Below are 22,447 nucleotides of genomic sequence, written 5' to 3'. Positions count from 1 at the left end.
CTGAATACCTCTGCCAGCACCCGGAATCCAAGACTCTTCCTCATACTCCAGCCACGGGGGACAACTTCACGTGCCCTTAGGTGCCCCTCTTGCACTGGCCCCTGTGGCTCTTCAGCCTGGTCTGCCCTGTCCCTGGCTCCTTCATCACCCTGCTCAGGCATCACTGCCACTGGAAGCTTCCCAGACCTCCTGAGACATAGCATGAAATAGCCAGCTGCCGTGGCTAAGTGCCCAGACTCCTGGTGTCAAACCCAAGTCCATGTGCCTGAGGCACAGTGAGGCCAGACAAACGGAAATAGAGTTTGGAGCAGAGAAAGGTTTATTTCAGGGCCAAGCAAGGAGAACAGGCAGCTCATGCTCCAAAGACCCAAACTCCCCAATAGCTTTCAGGGGAGCATTTTTTTTTTTTTGGCGGTATGTGGGTCTCTCACTGTTGTGGCCTCTCCCGTCGCGGAGCACAGGCTCCGGACGCGCAGGCTCAGCGGCCATGGCTCACGGGCCCAGCCGCTCCGCGGCATGTGGGATCTTCCTGGACCGGGGCATGAACCCGCGTCTCCTGCATCGGCAGGCAGACTCCCAACCACTGCGCCACCCGGGAAGCCCCAGGGGAGCATTTTTAAAGGCAACATCTGGGGGTGAAGACTGCAGGATTCATGACTTTCTTCTCATTGATTTGTTGTGTAGTAGCAGTGTGGTGTTTTAGGAAAAATCTTAATCATCAACTTTCTGGTTGTGAACAGTCTGGGGTCTAGTGCTTGTGCTCAGCAGGTAGTCACCATCCTCCACCTGAGTGCTCTGGGCGGTGGGGGGGGGGCGCTCTCAGTTCCTGTAGAACAACTTAAAGATATGCATTAGATTGTTATGTATATTCCTTGAGGAGGAACTAGGACTCTGTTTTCACTAAACTATTATCATTACTTTTCTTGTTTAACTGCTTTTCCTTTGTTTCTATATTCCCACACATCCCTAGTTAGTAACTGCTTGAGTCTGCTCTTTGGAACTCAGGGAAGGCCTAGGAGACTAAGCAAGAAATGAGGGGGCGGGGCATGGAGAGGCTCCCCCCTCCCCTTCCTGGGAGGCCCTGCAGGGTTCTTCTCAGTTTCCCTGGCTCTCCCCTTACCAGTCATACACACTTCAACAAGCTGCCTGGCCTCTCTAAGCCTCATATAAACACAGTACCACCCTCAGAGCCTTGTTGGAGGATGAGAGGTAAAGCTCCTACTTAGCATAGTGCCTGGCTCATAGTAAGTGCTCAGCACTTACTATGTGCACCTAGAAAGCTGGCTTTTGGTCTTCCCCCTGCTACTGACACGCTGAATGGACTCGGGGAAAGTTGGTCTCAGCTTTGGTTTCTCCATCCAGTAAAATGAAGCATCTTAACCCCATGGGCCTGTTAGGGAACCATTGACTGAAACCGCCTGCCTTGGCCAGACACGGTGATAACTGCTCATGGGTTGTCTCACAACAAGAGGTCCCACCAGGAAGGACCCTGAGTCAGACCAAATATGGGCCAAGCAAGATAATTGGCCAGAGACAACCCTGAAATTAACCCCATTACCATAAAACCCGAGACTGTGAGCCACGTGGCAGAGCTGTTCTCTTGGGTTCCCTTACTCTCCTGCTCTCTGCCCAGGCGCCCCTTCCCAATAAAGTCTTTTGCTTTGTCAGTATGAAACCGTGCACCTCGGACTGGGAGGTGAACCCATGTGCCGGGACTCGAACCCGGCCAAAACCCATAGTATTCCAACTGAGATCACACACCTGGTTTCAGGACTTAATGAAGCTCAGCTTCTTGATGTCTCATCGCAGAAAGAATTCAGTGAGAGACAAAGTGATAGGTAAAAAGTGGATTTATTTAGAGAGAAACACACTCCACAGACAGAGTGTGGGACATCTCTGAAGGTGAGAAAGGCACCAGGTTATGGGGTTGTCAGTTTTTATAGGGCTGGGCACTTTCATAGGCCAATGAGTGGGAGGAGTATTCCAGCTATTTTGGGAAGGGGCGGGGATTTCCAGGAATTGGGCAACCGCCCACTTTTTGATCCTTATGGTCGCCTTGGAACTGTCATGGTGCCTGTGGGTGTGTCATTTAGCTTGCTGATGTGTTACAGTGAGTGTATACTAAGGCTCAAGGTCTAGTGGAAGTTGACTGGTCCTCCATCTTGGACTCACTTGGTTCTAATCAGTTTATGTCATGTCCTTGGGCTATGTCGTTCTTTCAAAGGTTGTGCTCTAACCCCTTCCCTCCTATTTCAAGTACACATGTCTCCTCAGACAATTCATTTCCAAGTGTTAGACAAGAGGCCTACTCTCAGGCCCTGGTAGGGGTCCCCTTCCTGCAACAGGCCCATAGATGGGCTTGGTTGGGAGGGGAGGGCAGAATTATGTGCAACCCGTGGTGCCAGTGCCTCTGGGCATTTTTCTGAGAAAGCCACAGCCCAGTGAAGAAGCCCAGGAACGGATGACCACTGAGGTCTCCCTGTCTCTCTTGCGGGGACCAACTGCAGCACCACCACCCCCTGGCAGGAACTGGGCCTCTCCTACACCTGAACCACCGAGGCTGACTGATATTGAAACAGCAGGGAAGTGGGCAGGGCACAACCTATCATAGAATGACATAGCCCTTGAGGATACAACAAACACTGGTTAGAACCGTTAGGTCCAAGATGGTGGAAGATTCAACTTCCAGTGGACCTTAAGCCTCATTATACACTCATTGTAATATATTAGCAAATGCTAAATGATACACCCACAGGCGCCATGACCGTTCCAAGGCTAACCATAAAATGTCAAAAAGTGTACGGTGGCCCAACACCTGGAAATCTCTGCCCGTTTCCCAAAATAGTTGAAATAATCCTCTCATTCATTAGCCTATGAATTTACCTAGCGCATATAAACGAACCACCCCATATTTCGGGGCCTCTCGCCTTCTGAGATGGCCCACACTCGTCTGTGGAGTGTGCTTCTCCCAGGGCCATTCCCAACTTTTGAGATGGACCACATTCTGTCTATGGAATGTGTTTCTCTCTAAATAAATCCACTTGTTACCTATCACTTTGTCTCTCACTGAATTCTTTCTGCCAAGAGACATAAAGAACCTGAGTTTCATTAAGTCCTGAGACCAGGTATGGTCTCAATGAAAAGAAAGCGGGTTCAAATCCCAATGTGAGTTGTGCAGTTTCAGCATATGAGCAAACATAGACTGCTTCTTCCTTGGCCTCTCCCCAGTGACCTTGTTTTCAACAACTGATGCTCAGGATGTCAGGAACATGTTGGTATTTGAACGCTGGAATGAGTTTCTGAAACTTTTCTTGTTCCTCAGGGGTCAGTCAGCTCAACTCTCTTGTCCTCTCTCAGGCTTCGGGGTCCCTGTTGTCCTCATTCTCCCTACTTCTTCCCCCCCGCCACACACACACACGTGTTCCACCAGTAAGTAGCCCTTGATCATCCTCTCTTCTCTGCCCACTTGGTCATGCCCTGGCATGTTCTTCTTGGACTGTTGTAATTAAAGGTCACTAGCTCCAGGTGACTTCCTTGCTTACCATGTCTTGATGACACCCACTGCCCTTAGGATGAAGTGTGATGCACTATGCCCTCCAGGATCATGTCCTTGCCCACCTCCTCACCTCCTACTGTTCTACTGCTTTGGCCATGTGGCCTGCTGGGCATTCCCAAGCCTTTCTTCATGAGGACCCTCAGCCGGAAATGCCTTTTCCTCCTGTACCACTGGAAATTCTCCTGCCCTCCAGAGCCAGCCCAAATGCCCCTCCTCTGGGAAGGAGTGGCTGCTCTGGATCAGTCTTCAGAACCAAGGATGCCCTGAGTGTGCCCGTAGTACCTCACTTGTGCTGCACTTGGAGAGAAACTCAGCCAAAGATGGCAGAGCTCAGTGCTGAGCCTCCCCCAGCCAGGATCCCTGAGGCATCCCGTTCCGGGAACTGATCTTCAGGTCATCAGGGCCCAAAACGCGATTGTGTCCTGGCTCCCGAAGGCCCCTCCTTGGTGCCCTCAGCCCAGCATTTTCTGCTGTCCCACCCCGCCTCCCAGTGTGAGGTGCCTCCTCCGTGGGATCCTGTGCTCCTCCAGTGTTGGACCCAGGCCTGCTCACTCCTGGGTGCCTGGCACCCAGCTTGGCACAGAGCAGGCATACAGAGACTGTTTCGTGTGTGAGTGAATGAATTAACATGGCAGTGAATGAACTAGAGCTCACCCGTCTCTCTTGGTGCCCATATTTATTTCAAAACTCACGTGAGACTGATACACAGAACTGATTTTATTAATTTCCAGTGGGGATACATCCGTCTTCCTCAACAGGAGTCCCTTATTGGCCAGATTCCAAGTCCATCTTTCAGAATAAGGGTGGGACACTTTCTGACCCTCAAGCTACCTTTTTATTTATTTTTATTTATTTATTTTTTTGCGGTACGCGGGCCTCTCACTGTTGTGGCCTCTCCCGTTGCGGAGCACAGGCTCCGGACGCGCAGGCTCAGTGGCCATGGCTCACGGGCCCAGCCGCTCCGCGGCATGTGGGATCTTCCCGGACTGGGGCACGAACCCACGTCCCCTGCATCGGCAGGCGGACTCTCTACCACTGAGCCACCAGGGAAGCCCCAAGCTACCTTTTTAAATACACTACAGAAACTCTGCCTCCACCCTGGCCAAGATAAAGTCACACTGGTAGATGGAAAGACTTTGGGGTTGGGACACCATGGATGGTATTTGAGTCCCAGTTCCAGCCCTTACTTTGCTGTATGATCCTGGTTATTTCTCCCTCTGGGCCACAGTTTCCTCATCTGTTTAATGGGGATATCCATCCTTGCCTGCCTGGGTGCTGTGAAACTGGAAATGTATGCCAAGAAACAACTCCTTCACTCAGGATCCGGAACTAAAATACAATCCCTACTTGAAGGAACCTGGGCTGTTTTGTTGGGCAGCTGGTCACGGGGTGAGGGTGGGAGTGGTTGGGAAGAGAAGGGATGGACGGGGGGTGGGGGAGGGGCTCCTCAAGCTGTTCTTCCTACAGCTCAGAGCTTCCTGGGGTGGCTTCCTAGGGGCAGGATGACAGGTACCCCGTCTCATGTGCATCTCATGTGATACATCAGTGGGACCTGCTAGGATTACTGAGCTGAGAAAACACTGAGGCTGCATCCAAGCCCAGCAATATCTGCCTTAGGTACCAAAAGGGCAGGAAGTGGCATACACTTCATATATGTGCTATCCATAAGGGCTAAAGTCCTCAGCTTGGTGTTTAAGCCCAAGACTTATTTTTTCTCCAAGGGGTGACAAGGTCAATATCTGCAAGCCTGTCTTGGAGTGGAGGAGCAGATTTCCTCTGTGCGGCACCAGAGGCAGGCCTCCAATCATGGAAGCAGATTCCCTTCAACTTTGTTAGGAGTTGCCTAACATGGTAGTGAGCTCCCTGTCACTGGAAGAATTCAAGCAGAGGCTGAAAAACTTGAAAGCAGGAGAGGCAATTCCTATTCAGAGACAACGGTGTGTAGATCCCACTATATGATCTTGAAGGCTCCTTCCTGCCCTTGTGTACTTGGATTCATAGCACATGTGACAGGTTATCAGTGCCATTCCAACCAGCCTCCCACTCTGGCCTGGGTGACCCATTCAGGGTCCAGGACAGGAGTACTCATCAGACCAGTCAGAGCAGTGCTGCACGTGATCACGGCAGAGGCTCCTGGGGATACAGCTGCAATATTTGAAGACAGTCGAGGGACAGCGCCACCAGCCAGGGCCGCAGGGTGTGCACATAGTCACTGAGAAGACAGAAGAGCAGCTGCTCTGTCCTGGAATGCCCCATGCACCAGGGCACTCCTTAGCTCTGAAACCTACCATTGCCTCCACAGCCCTGCCCCATCTGACATGGGTTGACTATATTCCTTATTTCCCTGGAGAAGAGAGAATCTAGACTCCCCAACTCATAGGCTGTGCGACCTCAAGCAAGTCTCTCTGTCTGAACCTCAGTTTCCTCATGTGCTCAAGGTTGTTATTAAGGAAGACAGGCAAAGTGCCAGGCCCACAGTCAGTGTTCAGTTACTAGTGGGCGCATATAGTTTCCCATCCTTCTCTCTCACCCTGATTCGGTCCCACCAGCCCGCTTATGATTCCCTGAGGTCACCTCGCAGACCTCCCTCCTTTGCCCTGGACCCTGGGCCTCCAGCATTCTTCCCTGCACATCCAGCCTCTGCCTGTTGAAACCCTGTCCATTTTTTAAGGCCTACTTGAATACTGCCTCTTCTGAGAAGTCTCCCTTGATGATTACTTCTCCTATCCACCGCCTCCACAAAAAACCTCTCCAGGATCCCAGCACTTCCTTTTGGCATCATCATGATGTGAGTCCTGGGGGTGGGACATATGTTTGACTCCTGACTGTGCCCCAGCAGAACCTGGCACTAGGCCAGCCCCCAACAGTGCTCAGAACATGTTTGTGGGTTGAACACTGGGGAAGAAATTGAAGGGAAACTCTGGAGCAGTGAAAGAACTCGTCTTAGAGTCAGGAAACCTGGGTTTACACCCAAGCCCCCTTCCTATCACTCATCATATTAAGTCACCTCTCCTCTCTGGTCTCAGTTTACCTACATATAAATTGGGGCCAGCGATTCCTGCCTTCCTTTCCTCACAGGGTTGTTGGGTGGTGCAGAGAAGATGAAGGAAGCCCAGGTTCAAACCCCGGCTGGGCCATGTACATACTCCTTACATGACTGCCCTCTGGGTCCCAGTTTCCTTATCTGCGACCCTGAAAGCAAGTTTCCCACCACAGAAGTAAAACTCTCCAGAAGGAGCCCCTTGGAGTGGTAGTGAGCACCCTACCACTTGAGGCATTCAAGGAGGAGTGGAAAACTTCTTCCTAGGATGCAAGAAGGGGATGCAGGGGGAACTTCGGAGATTCTCTCTGTTTAACTTCTGCCCTCTGGCCACTGCCTGGCCACCTGCCCCAGCCAAGCTTGTGCCCAGACCCCTACCTGGGCTCAGTTCATCTGAGCAGTCCCCACAGTTGTTGATCCCATCACACTTTTGGTCTGAGTAGATCCAGGAAGCGGGGTCTCCGCAGTGAGTCACGAGGAAGCCAGGGAGGCTCTGGGGCATGTCTCCTACAGAGGGAGAGATGAGGCAGGAGGAAGTCCACATCTGGCTGCAGCTGCCTCAGGACTATCCGGAGGTGGATTGTCCTGGCCACCCTGGCAGCTGTCAAGCTCGGGGTCACTGCCCATCTATCCAGGAAGGGCAAAAGGAGGTTTCTTGGGGAGGAGGTCAAGTCAAGGAGAGAGGAGGGTTCTTTCCCTGTTCACCCAATAGAATGGCCGGAGCCACTTCTCCCTTCCCAGCTCTTACGCCTTCGCGCCCCACACCATTGCTTGCTTTATTCCTCCCTCCAGAAAAGTCCTCCTTGACACCTGTCCAAAACCATTCCACCTGCAAGTCCAGGTTCAAGTTCCTCCACCTCCAGGAAGCCTCCTCCGACTGGAACATAGCAAGAATAAATATGAAGCCTTGCACTTGGGTCCCAGAACTTAGGGAATGTGGGATCACATGCTTTGTGAAAGAGAGTCAGAGTATCTTTCTTGAAAGTGGGTTCTGTGTTAGACAGCAGCGTGACAGGTATACCAAAAATTAACAGAAACTCAGGCCACATCATTAGAGGTATAACCCAGACTTGGGAGGGGAAAAGCCTTTGTACCTTGGACTCACCAGAGCCAGCCAGAAGTGTCATGGATGCTTCTGGGGCCAGTCCAGAGAGAGGGACATGGCCATTTGGTATGTGTTCTGTAGAGTGCTGGTGGAGTGGGGAAGACCAATCATAAGGGGGTGACTGGGAGTTCAGAGGGTGGCTCGGGTAAGAGGACACTCATAGGGGACAAGAAAACAATCTCCAAATCCATGCAGTGCCATCATCATGGGAGACAGATTGAAATGTGGTTCTTGGGGGGCAGGGGTTAATGAGAGGGCAGAGTTGGAACCAATCAAGGATGCTACTTGGAGGCAGCTCTAAATTCAGTACAAGGGAGACGTTCCCATGGAAAAACCAGGCAATGACGGGAGCAGCTGCCTCAAACTGTAGTGAGCTTCCCATCCTGGGAGTGTGCAAGCAGAGGCAGAGGGGATTTGGGTGTGAGCTGGGACATGGACTAGATGACGTTTAAGATCGCTTCTGGTCTTGAGGGTCCATGATGCAATGACCCTCCCCCCATAAGCTTCCCCATCCCACCACTCCGACTCACCAGGCTCTCTCCCTCCTCTGTGGCAAGTGCCACGCTCCTCTCTCTTGAGAACTGTCAGGTCTCTAAGGTCTGGGACTAGACCTTCCCATTCATTCACTCATTTCATCATTTATTCAGCAAATCATTTTCAATACCTCTCTGTGTAGTGCCCTGCGCCAGGCACTGGGCCCCAATATCAAGCAGATTAGGTTTGCCCCAGAGGAGTTCACAGTCTGATGGGGGTGGCAAACATGCCAACTGAGAGTGACAACCAGTGTGACTAGGGCTGGGGTGCAGGGAAGCACAGGGGTTGTGAGAGCCCAAATGAGGGAACTTAATTTAGTTTGGGCGTCAGGGAAGGCTTCCTGGAGGAGGTAGCACTTGAAATCTGCCTTGAGGGTTGTACACAGGTTCTCTGGGCACGGAGATGCACAGAGTGGAGGCATCCCCTAGTGTGGGCACATGTGTGTGCATGTGAGTGGGACAGGGCGGGGGAAGATGTTCCTGGCTGAGGGCAGCATATAAGCAAAGGCCTGAGGACATCAGGGTGCCTGGTATGTTCAGGGGTGGTCGAGCTTCAGTATGGCTGCAGGGAGAGCTGGAGTTGGGGGGGCAACTCCCCAGGGGTCCTGGAGTAACTACTCACGGCACAAGGCCTCCTCCTCGTCCTCGCCGTGGGCACAGGTGTGGACGCCATCACAGACCCTGCTGGCTGGGATGCAGCTCCTCCGGTCATGGCATAGGAAGCCCGTCCTGTTCATCTGTGTCACGCAGGGCTGGGCCCCTGAGTGGGCAGGGTGAGCCCCGGAAGGGTCAAGGGTGGTGTTTACAAGGGCATCACCAAGTTCTCCCTACTGAGCCCCACCTGAGCTGGGGTGAGAGGCTGGGGCAGTGGGGAGGACACTGGGCTCAGCGTCGGAGATGGGGTCCAAGCCCCAGCTCAACCACTTGCCAGCTGTGTGACCATGGGCAGATGACCCAACCTCTCTGTGCCTCATGTTCCTTTCTGCAAGATAGGGATCATAGCACATACCCCACAGGACAGTTGGGGAGATTACATAAAAGCCTCTGTGTGAATAACCCTAGAGAGAATGCAGAGAAAGTCATAGTTTATTGAATGACTGTCTCACGGGAAGTTCCTGAGGACAGTGCTCAAGTCAGTGAAGTGGCTTTCACGGTGGGGCTCCTGGTGCAGGTGAAGGTGTCAGAGGTAACGTCCTGGGGCTGGCTGGGGACCATTATGCCACAATCCCTTACATCTGGGACAACTTTACGGGCTGCAAAGCGCCTTCACATTTTTATTCTATTGTTTCCCCAGAAACCTCTGTGAGGTGTCATCGTTAGCCCCATTTCCTAGATGAGGAAGGTAAGACTCAGAGAGGTGCAACACGCCCGGCCACACGGCTAATAACCCAGGCTGCTGCCTCTGCTCTTTCCTGAGGCCGGGTCGCCTCCCCAGTGTCCAGGAATGGTGGGGACCATCTGAGTGTCCATCCTTCTGAGAGTCTGCCCTTCCATCCCACTGCGGGGAACACCCAACCCCGGGGCTGCCCCCAAAGAATTAGGGGAGAGAAACCGACAGACAGGCTGGGAGGTCCGGCTCCGCAGGCTATGCATGTGTACAAGCGTGAGTGCAGGTTGGAGGTGGGAGCGGGTTTGTGCCTGTGTTTGTGCACATGTGAACCATGGCTCATCTCCTGGAACTGCCTTAGTTAGTGTGAGGGGGCCGACCCTCAGAGACAGTTACATTGTCACACACACACAGCTGATCGCACAGACATACATCAATACACTCGCACATATACAGACGTGCACACACACGGGCACACACACACAGATATGTACCTGCATACACAGACATGTGCATAGACACCTGCACACACACATACACACACACATAAACACACAGACACACAGGTACGTACACGCAGGCAACTCCTTGTGTGCTCATATCTATCCCCAGTGCCCATGCTCAGGCATGTAGGGTACTGTGGATTTTACCCCCTACTCCACCTGTCCCCTTAGCACCTTCTGCTAGGTGACAGAGCCATCTCTCACAAAGGTAGGTCTGCTGACACCCTGCCCCCAGCTTAATCCCCGCCCATGGCTCTCTGGATGGTGACCTCCCTCCCCAGTGCAGCCTTTGAGGCCCTGGGCCTCGGCCCCACCTGCTGCTCTGTCCTTCGTGTCCACTGACCTTCCCCTCACATTTCCTCCCATCCCAGGGACTCTGCACAGGGTGTTCCCTGTGGTTTTCCTGCCACCCCTTTCACTAGCCAATCCCACTTTCCCTTCATGCCTCAGCCCCCTTTCACTGCTCAAGGAGCCCTTCCTGACTCCTGGACTGGGTCAGAGCCCTGCTCCAGACTCTCAGAGCCCCCATTAACCCTGCCTTACTGTACTTATTGGATTAATATCCGCCTCACTCTCTAAACTGTTAGCTGCATGATGGCAGGGTCGGTGTTGGGGCTCACCACTGAAGTTGGGCCTCCGGGATATGTTGGACAGGTCCCTGTCCTCTGTGGCAAAGGCAGACATGCAGATGGATGGCACCACCCAGGGTGACCAGACTCGGGGAAGAGGAAGTGTGAGAGTTATGGGAGCTGAGACAAGGCTCCTAAACCAGGCAGGCAGGGAAGGCTTCCTGGAGGAGGTGGCATCCGAGCTGGGTCCTCTCAATAGCTCATGCTTATAGATGTGCAAATGGAAGCTCAGAGATATGTATATGTCAGTGTCTGTGTGTGTCTGCACATGCACCCTAAGGAACTGTCCAAAAGTCATTTCATGGAGAAGCCAGGCAGGGTCAGTTTTCTCCCATCTCTCTATGTCCCCCTCCCCTCCCAACAAGTCTGACCCACCCTCTCTTGCCCACTCTGACCTGGCGTGCGAGGTGGGGGTCCAAGGATGGCGACCAGGGCAATCAGGGCTGCAAGAGTTGCCAGCAGGAGCATCAGGAAGGCTGAGAGGCAGGCCCCTCGGCACGAGCAGCAGAAAGGGCTCTGGTCTGCTGTGTGGGGTGGGAAACCAGTGATGGAGCAGCCAGTGCTGGGGCCCAGAGATTCCCTGCCCTGACTGCTACTAGTGGTCCCTACCCACTGGGGTCCTGGGGGCAGGACAGGCTTCCCTGGAGGAGAGGGCTCCCAAGCCCATCATTATGTTCTCGGCTCTGCCTGTGGGCCACCCCCACCAAACACCTGTCTCTGGCCCAGGTCCAGTTGCTGGTGAGTGGCAGTCAGGATGAGGGTCCCAGGTCTCTGCTCCACCCCCCTCACCCTCCTGTCCTTCCATGAGGCTATGTCCTCAGGAGGAAGAGAGAGATGTACACCTGTGTATCAAGCCCCTACCATGGGGCAGAGACCAAAGTAGGCCCTTCATAGCCATTATTTGTATTTTTCAAGACAACATTTATTTTATAAATGAGGAGACTGAGGCTTAGAGAAGAAGAGGTTCAGGTCACCTTGTGTGGAGCTGGGATGTGAATCCACACCTATTTCCCGCCCAAATGGGTGGCCTTTCCACATGCCAACTGATTGCTCATTCTGGAGCCCATCAGGATGCTGATTGGAATCCCAGCTGCACCACTTTCCAGTTGGGCCACACTGAAAAGCTACTTTACTTCTCTGTGTCTGTTTCCTCAGGTGGAAAATGGGGGTCATAATGCCTACCTTAGAGCTGTTGAGAGGATTAAGCTAGGTATTGTATCAGAACAGTGCTTGGGACATAGTAAGTGCTGTAAAGGTTTTAGCTACTATTCATGTTTATTGAGCATCTACTATGTGCCATTCTGTATCTGAAGTACTGTGGAAATAGGTGATGTCCTCCTCCTCTAACTGACTTCGATCCTTTAATATTTGCTTGCTTGTGAAATAATGAAACAAAGTCTTCTTGGGATCCTACTAGATGCCCTGCTCTGTAGAGGACACAAAAGCAGTCACAGTTCTGATCCCCTTGCCCTCCAAAAGCTTGTAGTTGCACTTAGAAGACAAGATGTAGACAGGTAAAAAGAAGAGTGTGGGCACTCCTGCTGTCCTCTGGGACACAATTATCTCAGAGAGGGGGCAGGAGCGGGTCTGATGCATCTACGTCCCGGGATCCAGCCTGGGGACATAGTAGGCAGGCACACAGTAGGTGCTTTCTGAATACTTTGATCTAGGGATCCAGGAAACAAGGGAAGGGCCCAGTTCAGGTCAGTTCAGTTCATTTCCATATAATTCATTCACATTTCCAGAGCTGCCTACTCTGTACTCAGACTATACCTGTACACCAGCTGCTCACAGAGCCAGGTGGCAAGTGTGGTTAAGAAAGCGTGAACAAGGTGTCATGGTGCTTGAAGGAGGGTGGGATTTCCACAGGCAGGTGAGGGGAAGGTGCAAGGAGAGGGCACTCCAGGCAGAGAGCGCCTGGATGGCATGTGGGGGACAGCAAGTGGCCCCGTGTGTCCAGAGCCTGGGGTGGGCATGCATTGGGAAGGGAGACGAGAGCCGATTTATGCTGTAGGAGATGCAGCATAAATCTAAAACCCATATTCCCTGCAGCCTTGGTCCGTGGCTCCCTTGTAAACTCAGGTAGCCAGGGAGACTGCGGGAAGGCTGCAAGGAGCAGCATCCTGGTTGGCCAAGCCACTCCTCAAACATTTGTGCAGCACAGGCCGGGTGGGTGGGGCCACAGGACAGCCTCGGGGCCCACGGCCAGATGAAGGCTGCACTTCAAAGCCTGAAAGCCCTTAGGTGCCGATGCCCCAGGGGACAGATGGGAAAAGGAGGCCATTTTCCCACATCATGCCCACCGTGAGCCAGGCTTGAAATAAACAAGCGCCAGTGTGGAGCAGCAAAGGCACCGGGGCTCTGCAACCAGACGGACCCTGATTCGAATTTGAACCCTGCCTCCCTCCTCCCATCCGTGTGGGATCCCAGCTTGGCTGAGCTACCTGACCTCCCTTCACCTCAGCTGCCTCATCTGTTATTGCCCTCTAATAGGAGCCCCTCTCAGAGCTGTCCTGAGGGTTGAAACAGGCCCTGCGATGCCAGGCACATAACAGGGCCTTGATCCTTGATAGTTATTAGTAGTAGCTACCTCTCTGGGGCTGTTTCCTTAAACGATCAAACGAAGGCCAAGATTGGAAACACAGCAGGTGCTTAATAAATGTGTTCTTTCCTTCCTTTATTCCACAGAGGTAAAGCAAACTGTCCTGGTCACAAGGTGAGCCAGTGGCCAAGCGCAGGTGCTAAATAAGTGCGTAATTCTGCCTATTTTATCCCTCAGAGGTAAAGAGAATCACCCAGGTCACCCTCTGAGCCAGAGACTCGACTCCAGAGCTCTTTCCTCTATAGGTTACCGGGGGATACTGTATGTGGCACTGTGCCTGTGAGGTGGGCAGCATACACATGCTCCACACATGCTTGTGCATGGAGAGAATGAACCACCCTATTAAGCAAATAGCTGTCATCATGGTTGGCCAGGATGCTGGGAGCAAGGGGACATCAGCAAGGGGACAGAGGTCTGAGAGAGCGGGAGCCTTAGGGAGCCCCCTTTGTGTCTCTGTAGCAACGGCCCAGCTTCAAGGGAGCCTCACGTGGGGGCGGGACTGGCCTCAGGCCCTCTGTCCTTTACCTTGCCTTCCGGGGAGGGCTTTACTTCCAGCGGCAGCAGCATTGCCATTCCCCTGCCCAAGAGAACAGAGTGAGGGGTGAGCTGAGGTGAGGCGAGGTCCAGCCTCAGGGAGCCAGACTGCAAAGTTTTTCAGAAGTGTCACCAAGAGCCTCAGGGGAAACTACGGGCCCTCCCACTCCAGCATGCTGAATGCCCCAAACTCATCACGTCCACTTCACGTTCCCACACCCATGCCTGTACTGTGCCCTGGAATGCCTTTTCCTCCACTGTCCACTTGGCAAACATTCATCCTTCAAACCAGCTCAGGCAGCTCCCCTTGGAGAGGATCCCCCTGATGTCCCCTCCCATAATGTCCATCGTTCTCTCCCTTGGCCTCCTCTCCCCTCCCAGCACTTATCACCTGAACCGTGTACCTGGTTCACCTGTTGGGTCCCCGTAGAGAGCCTCCAGGGTGGTGGAACACCAGAGTCACCTCAGTGTCTCCCCTCTTTACTGCCCACCCTTAGCCTGAGGTTGGCTCCCCCTGGTCAGGACCTGTCTCAGGGTAGCTCTTACCTGGGGGAAGATCTTGTTCATGTCTCCGGCTCCCGGCTCCAGTCTCTGGGCCCTGGGTGGGTGCAGAGAACTTGGCGCAGGTTCCCTGCCTGTCACCAGGGGCAGCCTGGAGGAGGGATGACAGCAGGCCTCGCCTGGCCGCACCCTTCCTGTGGGCAGGCCCCTCCCAGGCTGCCTCCCATGCCGAGGAAAGGGCAGCAGGCCAGCTCCTGCCTGGCCCTTCCCCACTCTGCAGTCTGACAACGACACTCCAAGGTTGGAGTTCTCATCCCCATGTTACAGGCGGAGAGTCTGAGGTTCATAGAGGGAGAAACTGCCCTCAAGTCACACAGTGTGGGTTTGGTGGGGGCATTAACCCAGGAATTTTTCAGCGTGTGATTTTTCCTCCACATCAGTTATGAGACTGGAGGATGTCAGGCCCCACAACTGCATGAAAATCCAGGCAGAAATACCCAGGATTAATGTTCCAGTGGCTAAAAAGCAGGGGTCATTTTTTTCATTGATGTTTGTTCAATTAAATATGTAACCTAGGTGGAAAGAATATGCATTTCCCACTAAAATTATAAAGCAAATATAATTTTAAATTATTTTCTTTAAAAAAGTGGCCATGTACTTTAAATTTTTCCGGAGATGATGCCTGTGATGGGGGAGGGGTGGGGGCAGGTTGCTTCTCTGAATAATGCCTTCTACCAATTCAGCTCATCCCTCTGCTGAGGAGACCAACAACCTGGGAGCTTAAGGGTCTGGTTGGAAGCCCTGGACCAAGGGAGGAGTGGTGTCCACCTCCAGAAGTGAGCTTAGGGGCTCCAGGGAGGGTCCCTCTGTACGTAGCCTGCCTCTGATGCCCATGGGTTGCCTAACCTGTAACCAGCCTTTTCTTTTTTGTTGGGATATAAACTACCAAGTCCACGGGGATGGGGGTGGAATGGACAGACTCACGGGCAGCCCTCAGAAGGCGGCAGCGCTGGGAAGGGCTAAGCTATAGGTCAGGGGAACACGGTTCTCATGAGGGCCCTGCCACTGGCTCTGCCATGGGCAAGTCATTTCCTTTCTCCGAGTCTCAGTTCTCTTGTCCAGAAAAAGAAAGAATTGGACTGGATGAAGAGGATGTCTTAGTTTGGGGATCCCCATAATCAGACCTAAGACCAGTTTTGAAGGCAAGCAGATTTAAGAGGGAGCAATCCCGGGAAACACCGGGAGAGTGAGGGAAGTGAGGCTCCAGTAATAGGAGTGTTATCACACTCATCCCACTGTGGGCAAGAGGAACTTTCTCTTGCTAAGGAATTTGGGAGAAGATGCACATCAGAGCCACCCCACCAGAGGGTAAGGGAACTGAGGTATGCATTTGCCAGTTCTTGCCAGTCACTGGCTGAGAACTGCTGGAGGGTATTTATTCCTGGCACCCCTTGGCCCGCCTTAGGCAAAGAGATGCCAGTGTTGGAAGCTGCAAGCTAGGCTGATGTGCCCTGAAATGGAAAGGGCTGAGGGGTACGGGCAGGACCCTCATGGCATGTGCTAAAGATGCATCGACATTTCACCTTGCATGCCAACTCCAATTGATTGTTGAGAGTGTCTGGAACATGAGGTTCAGGATTATGAGGTCAGGACTCAGGGTTTTGTGATTGAATAGTGATGTCTGCCATGGGTATAAGAATGGAGAGTGGTATCATGCATGATGACCATTTTGCCATTCTGGGACCAACACATGTCCTTCAACTCTGGCTTTTCTTTTTTTTTTTCTTTTATAAATTTATTTTATTTTTATTTATTTCTGGCTGCATTGGGTCTTTGCTGCTGCTTGCGGGCTTTCTCTAGTTGTAATGAGCGGGGGCTACCCTTCGTTGCGGTGCACAGGCTTCTTATTGCGGTGGCTTCTCTTGTAGCGGAACACGGGCTCTAGGGCACGCGGGCTTCAGTAGTTGTGGCACACGGGCTCAGTAGTTGTGGCTTGAAGGCTATATAGCGCAGGCTCAGTAGTTGCGGCGCATGGGCTTAGTTGCTCCTCAGCATGTGGGATCTTCCCGGACCAAGTCTCGAACCCATGTCCCCTGCATTGGCAGGCAGATTCTTAACTACTGTGCCACCAGGGAAGCCCTGGCCTTTCTTGACTGTGATTCTTTAGTGTTCTTTTATGAAAAGACTCTTCAGGGATGTGAAATTTCCCTTCCTCTGGACTCCTGCTCCAGTCCAGGTACAGCCACACCTGGCTGTGCTGGCAGCATTGTATCTCTCCAGGTCTCAGGCTGTCACCAAGAACCCTTGAGTGAATGGCAACGGGGGGTCCTGGAAAGATGGAGGAAAGGCCCTGGTGCCTCAATCCCTGAACTTCCTGGTGTCACAGCCAGGTTATATTGAGGAGAAAAAGGACTTAGGCTGCATTGTACAACCTCCACCTCCACCCTGCTGGGCTCCCTTCCCTGCTTGGGCCATGGCACACCTCTTCTAGCAAGAGTGGGAACTTTGGAGCTGATGGTCCAAATGGTCCCACCACTAGCTGTGTGACCTCTGATACGTCACTTAACCTCTCTGAGCTTCAGCTCTCCCATCTAACTCTCTAAACTTCTTTTCCACTCATTCCTGAAGAAAGGTGGTGCCCCAGTAGACGGACCTCTTCATCCTCCCCACTCAATACCCAACACTGCACCGGGCCCCCTTGGCCCACCTGCTCCAAACTCTCCCTTCTTCCCCGCTCCCTTTCCCTGGGAAAAAAGTTTCAAAAACAATACAGAAAACTTGGAAGAATAATGTATCCACCATCCAGAAATAACAAACATTAAAATTTTTGTCATTTTTGCTTCAGACTTCTTTTTCCATCAAGTATAGCAAAAATTGAAGGTCCCTTATTTCCCCAGTTGTATTATTCCTTCCCTCCCTCCCCAGAGTCAACCAGTTTCCTGAATATGCCTTGCATGATTCCAATGGCTGGTTTTTACACACTCTCTAGACACACACGTACACATACATCTAGAATCACAGTGCAGGGGCCCCTCAACTTTACCAGATATGGCCAAACTGCTCTTCCAGGTGGCTGTACCAGTTTGCACTCCCATTAGCAGCGTGTGAGAGTTTCTGTCTCCCCAGTCTTGAAAGTGTCAGACTTTGTGACACCCATCTCGGTGTGTTTTTTTTTTGGCTGTGTTGGGTCTTTGTTGCTGTGCGCGGGCTTTCTCTAGTTGCAGCTGGCGGGGGCTACTCTTCACTGCAGTGCGCGGGCTTCTCATTGTCATGGCTTCTCTTGTTGCGTAGCACAGGCTCTAGGCGCGCAGCTTCAGTAGTTGTGGCACGTGGGATCAGTAGTTGTGATTTGTGGGCTCTAGAGCTTAGGCTCAGTAGTTGTGGCGCACGGGCTTAGATGCTCCGTGGCATGTGGGATCCTCCTGGGCCAGGGCTCGAACCCATGTCCCCTGCATTGGCAGGCAGACTCCCAACCACTGTGCCACCAGGGAAGCCCTCGGTGTGGTTTAATTTGCATATCTTTAGTAATTCCTATGGCCACCACCAATTGCTAACATTTATTGAACACCTATTTTGCCACATGCTGTACCACATGTGTTACGTATATTAACTCATTTAGTCCTCCCAACTACAGATGATGGGAACTATTATTACCTCCATTTTACAGGTGAGGAAATTGAGGCACAGAAACAATAAGTTACTCGCCCAAGGTTCACAGTTGAAAGGAGGCATAGCTGGGATGCAGACTTGGGTGGCTGAAAAGTTCACACTCTACTCCTACCTATCCCCTCGCTTCTCAAAAGTGTGGTCTTCGGACCAGAAGCAGCCTCATCATTTGTGAGAGATGGGGTCTCACCCCAGAACTGCCAAGCCAGAACCTACATTTTAACAATGTTTTTCCATGTTATGGAAAAAGCCGAACGAACTTTTTGGCCAACCCAGTATATAGGTCATATGGATTTCTTCCCTGGTGAATGGCTTTTTCCTATCTGTTGCCCATTTTTCTATGGGTGGCTTATCTTTTTCTTATTGATTTATGGATTTCTTTATGTTGGATTTGAATCATTTGTTGCATGGATCATACATCTCTCTCCCAGTCTTACAGCTTGTCACTTGCTTAGAGTGATTTCTGCTGGCTCCCTCCACCTTTCTAAAACCATCTTTCTTGCCCAGAACCAGGCAATTATCTCACTTCATGAAGCCTTCTTCAACTCTCCCCCTTACCCTGGATTTACCTTTCCCTATATTCCTTATGGTCGAGGGTCCCCTCTTACCCTGGCTGTGGCTAGCGGAGACCCTCTGCACATGAGATCAGTAAACCTCACCTTGAGTCAGGCAAACCTGAGTTTTTATCCCGATTCTGCCAAATTAATACCTACCTGACTTAAGATGACTTAAGTCACAGCCTCTCTGTCTCGTCATCTGAAGAATGGGGATAAGAATACTTACCTTAAAGAGTTGTGGTTAGAATGAAGCGAGTGCACATATGTGAAAGAGCTCTGCACCCTGGGAGGGTGCAATATTGTTTCTGGATGACTTGGTTTGTTTATAATTACAAAGAGATCTGCTTGAGGCTGGAACTGCTTTATAGTCCAGTGCCCGGCTCCGGGATGGACAATGCTAAGTGGGCACCACAACTAGATTGACCCAGGGACCTGAGAGATCAGCTTCCAGACCTGCCTAGAGGTGAGGCCAAGTCCCTGCCTCAACATTTACCACTCCTCCTCTGTGCCTTCCATAACTCTGAGAGCCCTGGCTGGCCACCTCTCCTCTCTGGGACTGTTTCCTCAATTCTAAAATGGAGATGTTAAACCCCCATCCTGCTTTCCTAGAGGGATGCTGTAAGGACCCATTTAAAATGATAGAGTGCTATACAGGGCTTTGCAAAAGCTATGGGGAATCAATAGATAAACTTCATCATGAAATATCTAAGTAGACACTTTTACAAGACAGCTTATAATATTGCTTAGTGCAGATGATTCAAATTTTATTGATGCTTACAGACTTAAGTGTTATGAAATAATCAGATGTGGGGCTCCAATAATGACTGCATGATGGTATATCCTGAGGTAACATTATCAAGAGCTTTGGTTGAAACCTCTCATTTCTAATCAGTTGCTGATTTCTTTCCATCCAAGCCTTCAATTATTGCTGCAATGTTGCAAAATTATTCAGGTATGAAAAGCATACAAGAAGCAGTAAAATGAACCCAAATAATTTAGAATTGAAGAGGCAAACAAAAATATTCTACTCTTAAAACGACAAAGTAAAATTAGACAACCTCTAAACCAGGGGTTCAGTGAACTTGGATGAGAAAAAAATTAAATATTTTCACTAACTTCTAACTGAAATATAGCATTTTCTTCAATTATGAACACAGGCAATAAATGACAGGACTGTTAGCAGTACTGTGACTTTATCATTAATAGAAATCAGATTTAGACATCACAGATGTTGCAGAGATTTCAAAACAATAGTTTGAAATTACTTTGAAGTTCCAATAGATTTAGAACCACCAGTAGGCCTTATTTTATGTGCTATTAAAGAAGTACATATATACATAATTGCAAAATTTTGAAAATACCTTAATAACTGTATTTCAATATAGTTTCCTTGGCAATCCTTCATACTTAGTTTTATGCATGTGAAAGCATTAATCTGAGGAACGGTCCATAGGCTTCACCAGATTATCAAAAGGGTTCATGGCATGAAAAAGGGTTAAGAACACCTGCTCTAAACAGATAAGTCATTAACATCACAGGAAGAGAATACTTAATAGTGAAATATGTAAAGCTGGCTTCAACAATTACACATTTCAGAAAAGGTATATAAACTGCACTTCAGAACTTAGTTACAGTATTGCAAGGAGTCAGAAAACCCACACTAATTGTACAATCTAGGTTTCCACAGAAGACTGCATTTCCCACTATCTCAATCTTTTATCTCTGTCACTGTACATGCCTCCAACCCCAGACTCTAGTCTAGAACAAGTAGTCAAGGAAAGAAAGATAAAAAAGGTAGCTCATACTGATGATACTCATATGCAAACATAACCTGCTCAGCAACTGGAAATGTCGTGGGAGGGGCTCAGGAACACCTGGGTTAGTTGAGGCTGGGCTGGCAAACCTAGAATTTGAGGATGGTGATAAGTTGACCAAGTATTGTGGTTTAAAAATTTAGCCCCCCAAAAAAAAAAATTTAGCCCAATGTGAAATCTGGTAAGAGGCTTAGGAATGCATGGGACAGCCTTCCCAGTTTGCTTGGCAACACTCAGATTGCGATTGTGACCCAAAGACTAGGCTTACCATCCAAACAATAAGGTGGAGGAACAGACAGCCTTATACATAAAAGCTCAAAAATGTACCTGAAACAAAATGAAATAGGATTACTGGGCATTCAAAAACAAAACCAAAACCCTGGGAAGGGAATGGAATTTCTCATTTCTCTGTGGCTGGATAAGCACAAAATTTAATAGACCCTGGTGGTTACCATAGAGCTAAGACATTGCTGGCCTCTGGACTTGCCCCTCTGGTCTATTGTGCACGCTGTTGCCACGTGCATCGTTCTAAAGCACTGCAACTCTTGCTTAAAACCTTTCTGTGCATTCCACCTTGCTCAGGACCAAGTCCAGGTTTAATGAGGTCCTTTATTATGTGATCTGCCAAGCCCTATCTATAGCTATACTTTTGTATGCTCTGTGTCTGCCTGCTAAACAATTTGCTGTTCCCCACCCTCTTGCCTCTAGGTCTTTGAGCATACTGTCCCCACTGCCTAGAACACTGCTCCTTGTATTTTGTTTGGCTTCCCTTTTCCCTCTAGGTTTAAGCTTGGTTATCACTTCCTCCCAGAAGTTAGGGGTCCCCTCACAGTACTCCATGCTTATCTGGTCACAGCACTTACCACATTAATAATTGTCTGTCTCCCTCTTTAAAATCTGAGCGACCAGAGTTGGGCACTGGGTCTTGTTTGTTGTTGCATTCCCATCTCCCAGCAGGGGGTTTGGCACTCAGGCTCTCAAGTGCTTGTTGAATGGTTAAACTGTGGATCTCTAATATGGTATCTCGGCAAAAATCACTACCATGGTGTGGGGACTCAGCTGAGAATGTTATATAGACTGCAGCAAAGGTTGAGGGGCCTGATTAGCTTTATCGAAAAAGGTCTAGAACCCTCTGATTCTCCATATGTAGTCCTAAGATACTTAAGAGCCCACACAAATTATAATAGAACTATTTTATATATTTAAAAAATCATAATGGAAATGGCACATTTATCTAAGATAAAGCCACACAAACTAATAATAAGGGATAAAGTTTTTGCTTTTGGCTCAGAGTGAAAGTACCAGGTTTCACACGCTAATGAGCAGCTCAAATTGGCTGATAATACATCATACGAATTTTTGAGATAAGACTGATAGACCAGATAATCTGGTAATTTCTGATTTACAAAAAATATATCATATATAAAAGGTATTCATGAAGTTTTGTGAAAAGATTGGGAATCTTGGGCCTAAATCATTCATTATGGTGATTTCTACTGTGTTTGTAATTGCCTGAATCAGTGTATCTCTTTCACCAGGGACCTGAACCAAGCAAGAAGGACCTTAGGAGTCTGGGAGGTTTGAACCAGAGACTCAAGGGTCTTGATAATTTGCCTAGAACCAAGGCAAGCTTCCCAAGAAGATGCTGTGTGGTAGGAAAGAAGGTGATACCTGTCTAATGGAAACAAGTAAAGTTGGGTCCACCCAAAGGGCTAAACTGTTACTTTAGAAGGGGCCAGTTTCTTTGCTTTTGCTGCAATTTTCAAGTCACATATTTTTATGCTGTATACCTTTGGGGGGGGGTGGTGGTGATTTTTCTTTTCTTTTTTAAAAGTAAAACTGGGGCTTCCCTGGTGGCACAGTGGTTGAGAGTCCGCCTGCCAATGCAGGGGACACGGGTTCGTGCCCTGGTCCGGGAAGATCCCACATGCCGCGGAGCGGCTGGGCCCGTGAGCCATGGCTGCTGAGCCTGCTTGTCCGGAGCCTGTGCTCTGCAACGGGAGAGGCCACAACAGTGAGAGGCCCGCGTACCGCAAAAAAATAAATAAATAAATAAAAATAAAAGTAAAACTGTTTTTGA

General features: G+C 50.3%; 1 protein-coding gene across 1 annotated transcript; it reads right to left on the bottom strand.

Moving 5' to 3' along the window:
• Nucleotides 1-5,619: 5,619 nt before the first annotated feature.
• On the bottom strand, nucleotides 5,620-14,396 carry LDLRAD1 (low density lipoprotein receptor class A domain containing 1). The gene is made up of 6 exons (XM_007471158.1): nucleotides 14,376-14,396; nucleotides 13,821-13,872; nucleotides 11,089-11,217; nucleotides 8,857-8,994; nucleotides 6,975-7,103; nucleotides 5,620-5,768 (listed from the first exon to the last, which is right to left on the bottom strand). The coding sequence occupies exons 1-6, from the start codon at nucleotides 14,394-14,396 to the stop codon at nucleotides 5,620-5,622; spliced, it is 618 nt and encodes a 205-aa protein (XP_007471220.1).
• Nucleotides 14,397-22,447: the final 8,051 nt, after the last annotated feature.

The sequence above is a fragment of the Lipotes vexillifer genome, unplaced genomic scaffold (assembly GCF_000442215.2).
Source record: "Lipotes vexillifer unplaced genomic scaffold, Lipotes_vexillifer_v1.1 scaffold1003, whole genome shotgun sequence".
NCBI lineage: Eukaryota > Metazoa > Chordata > Mammalia > Artiodactyla > Lipotidae > Lipotes > Lipotes vexillifer.
Note: the sequence above shows the minus strand (reverse complement) of the source record. Positions and strands in the feature narration are given on the sequence as shown.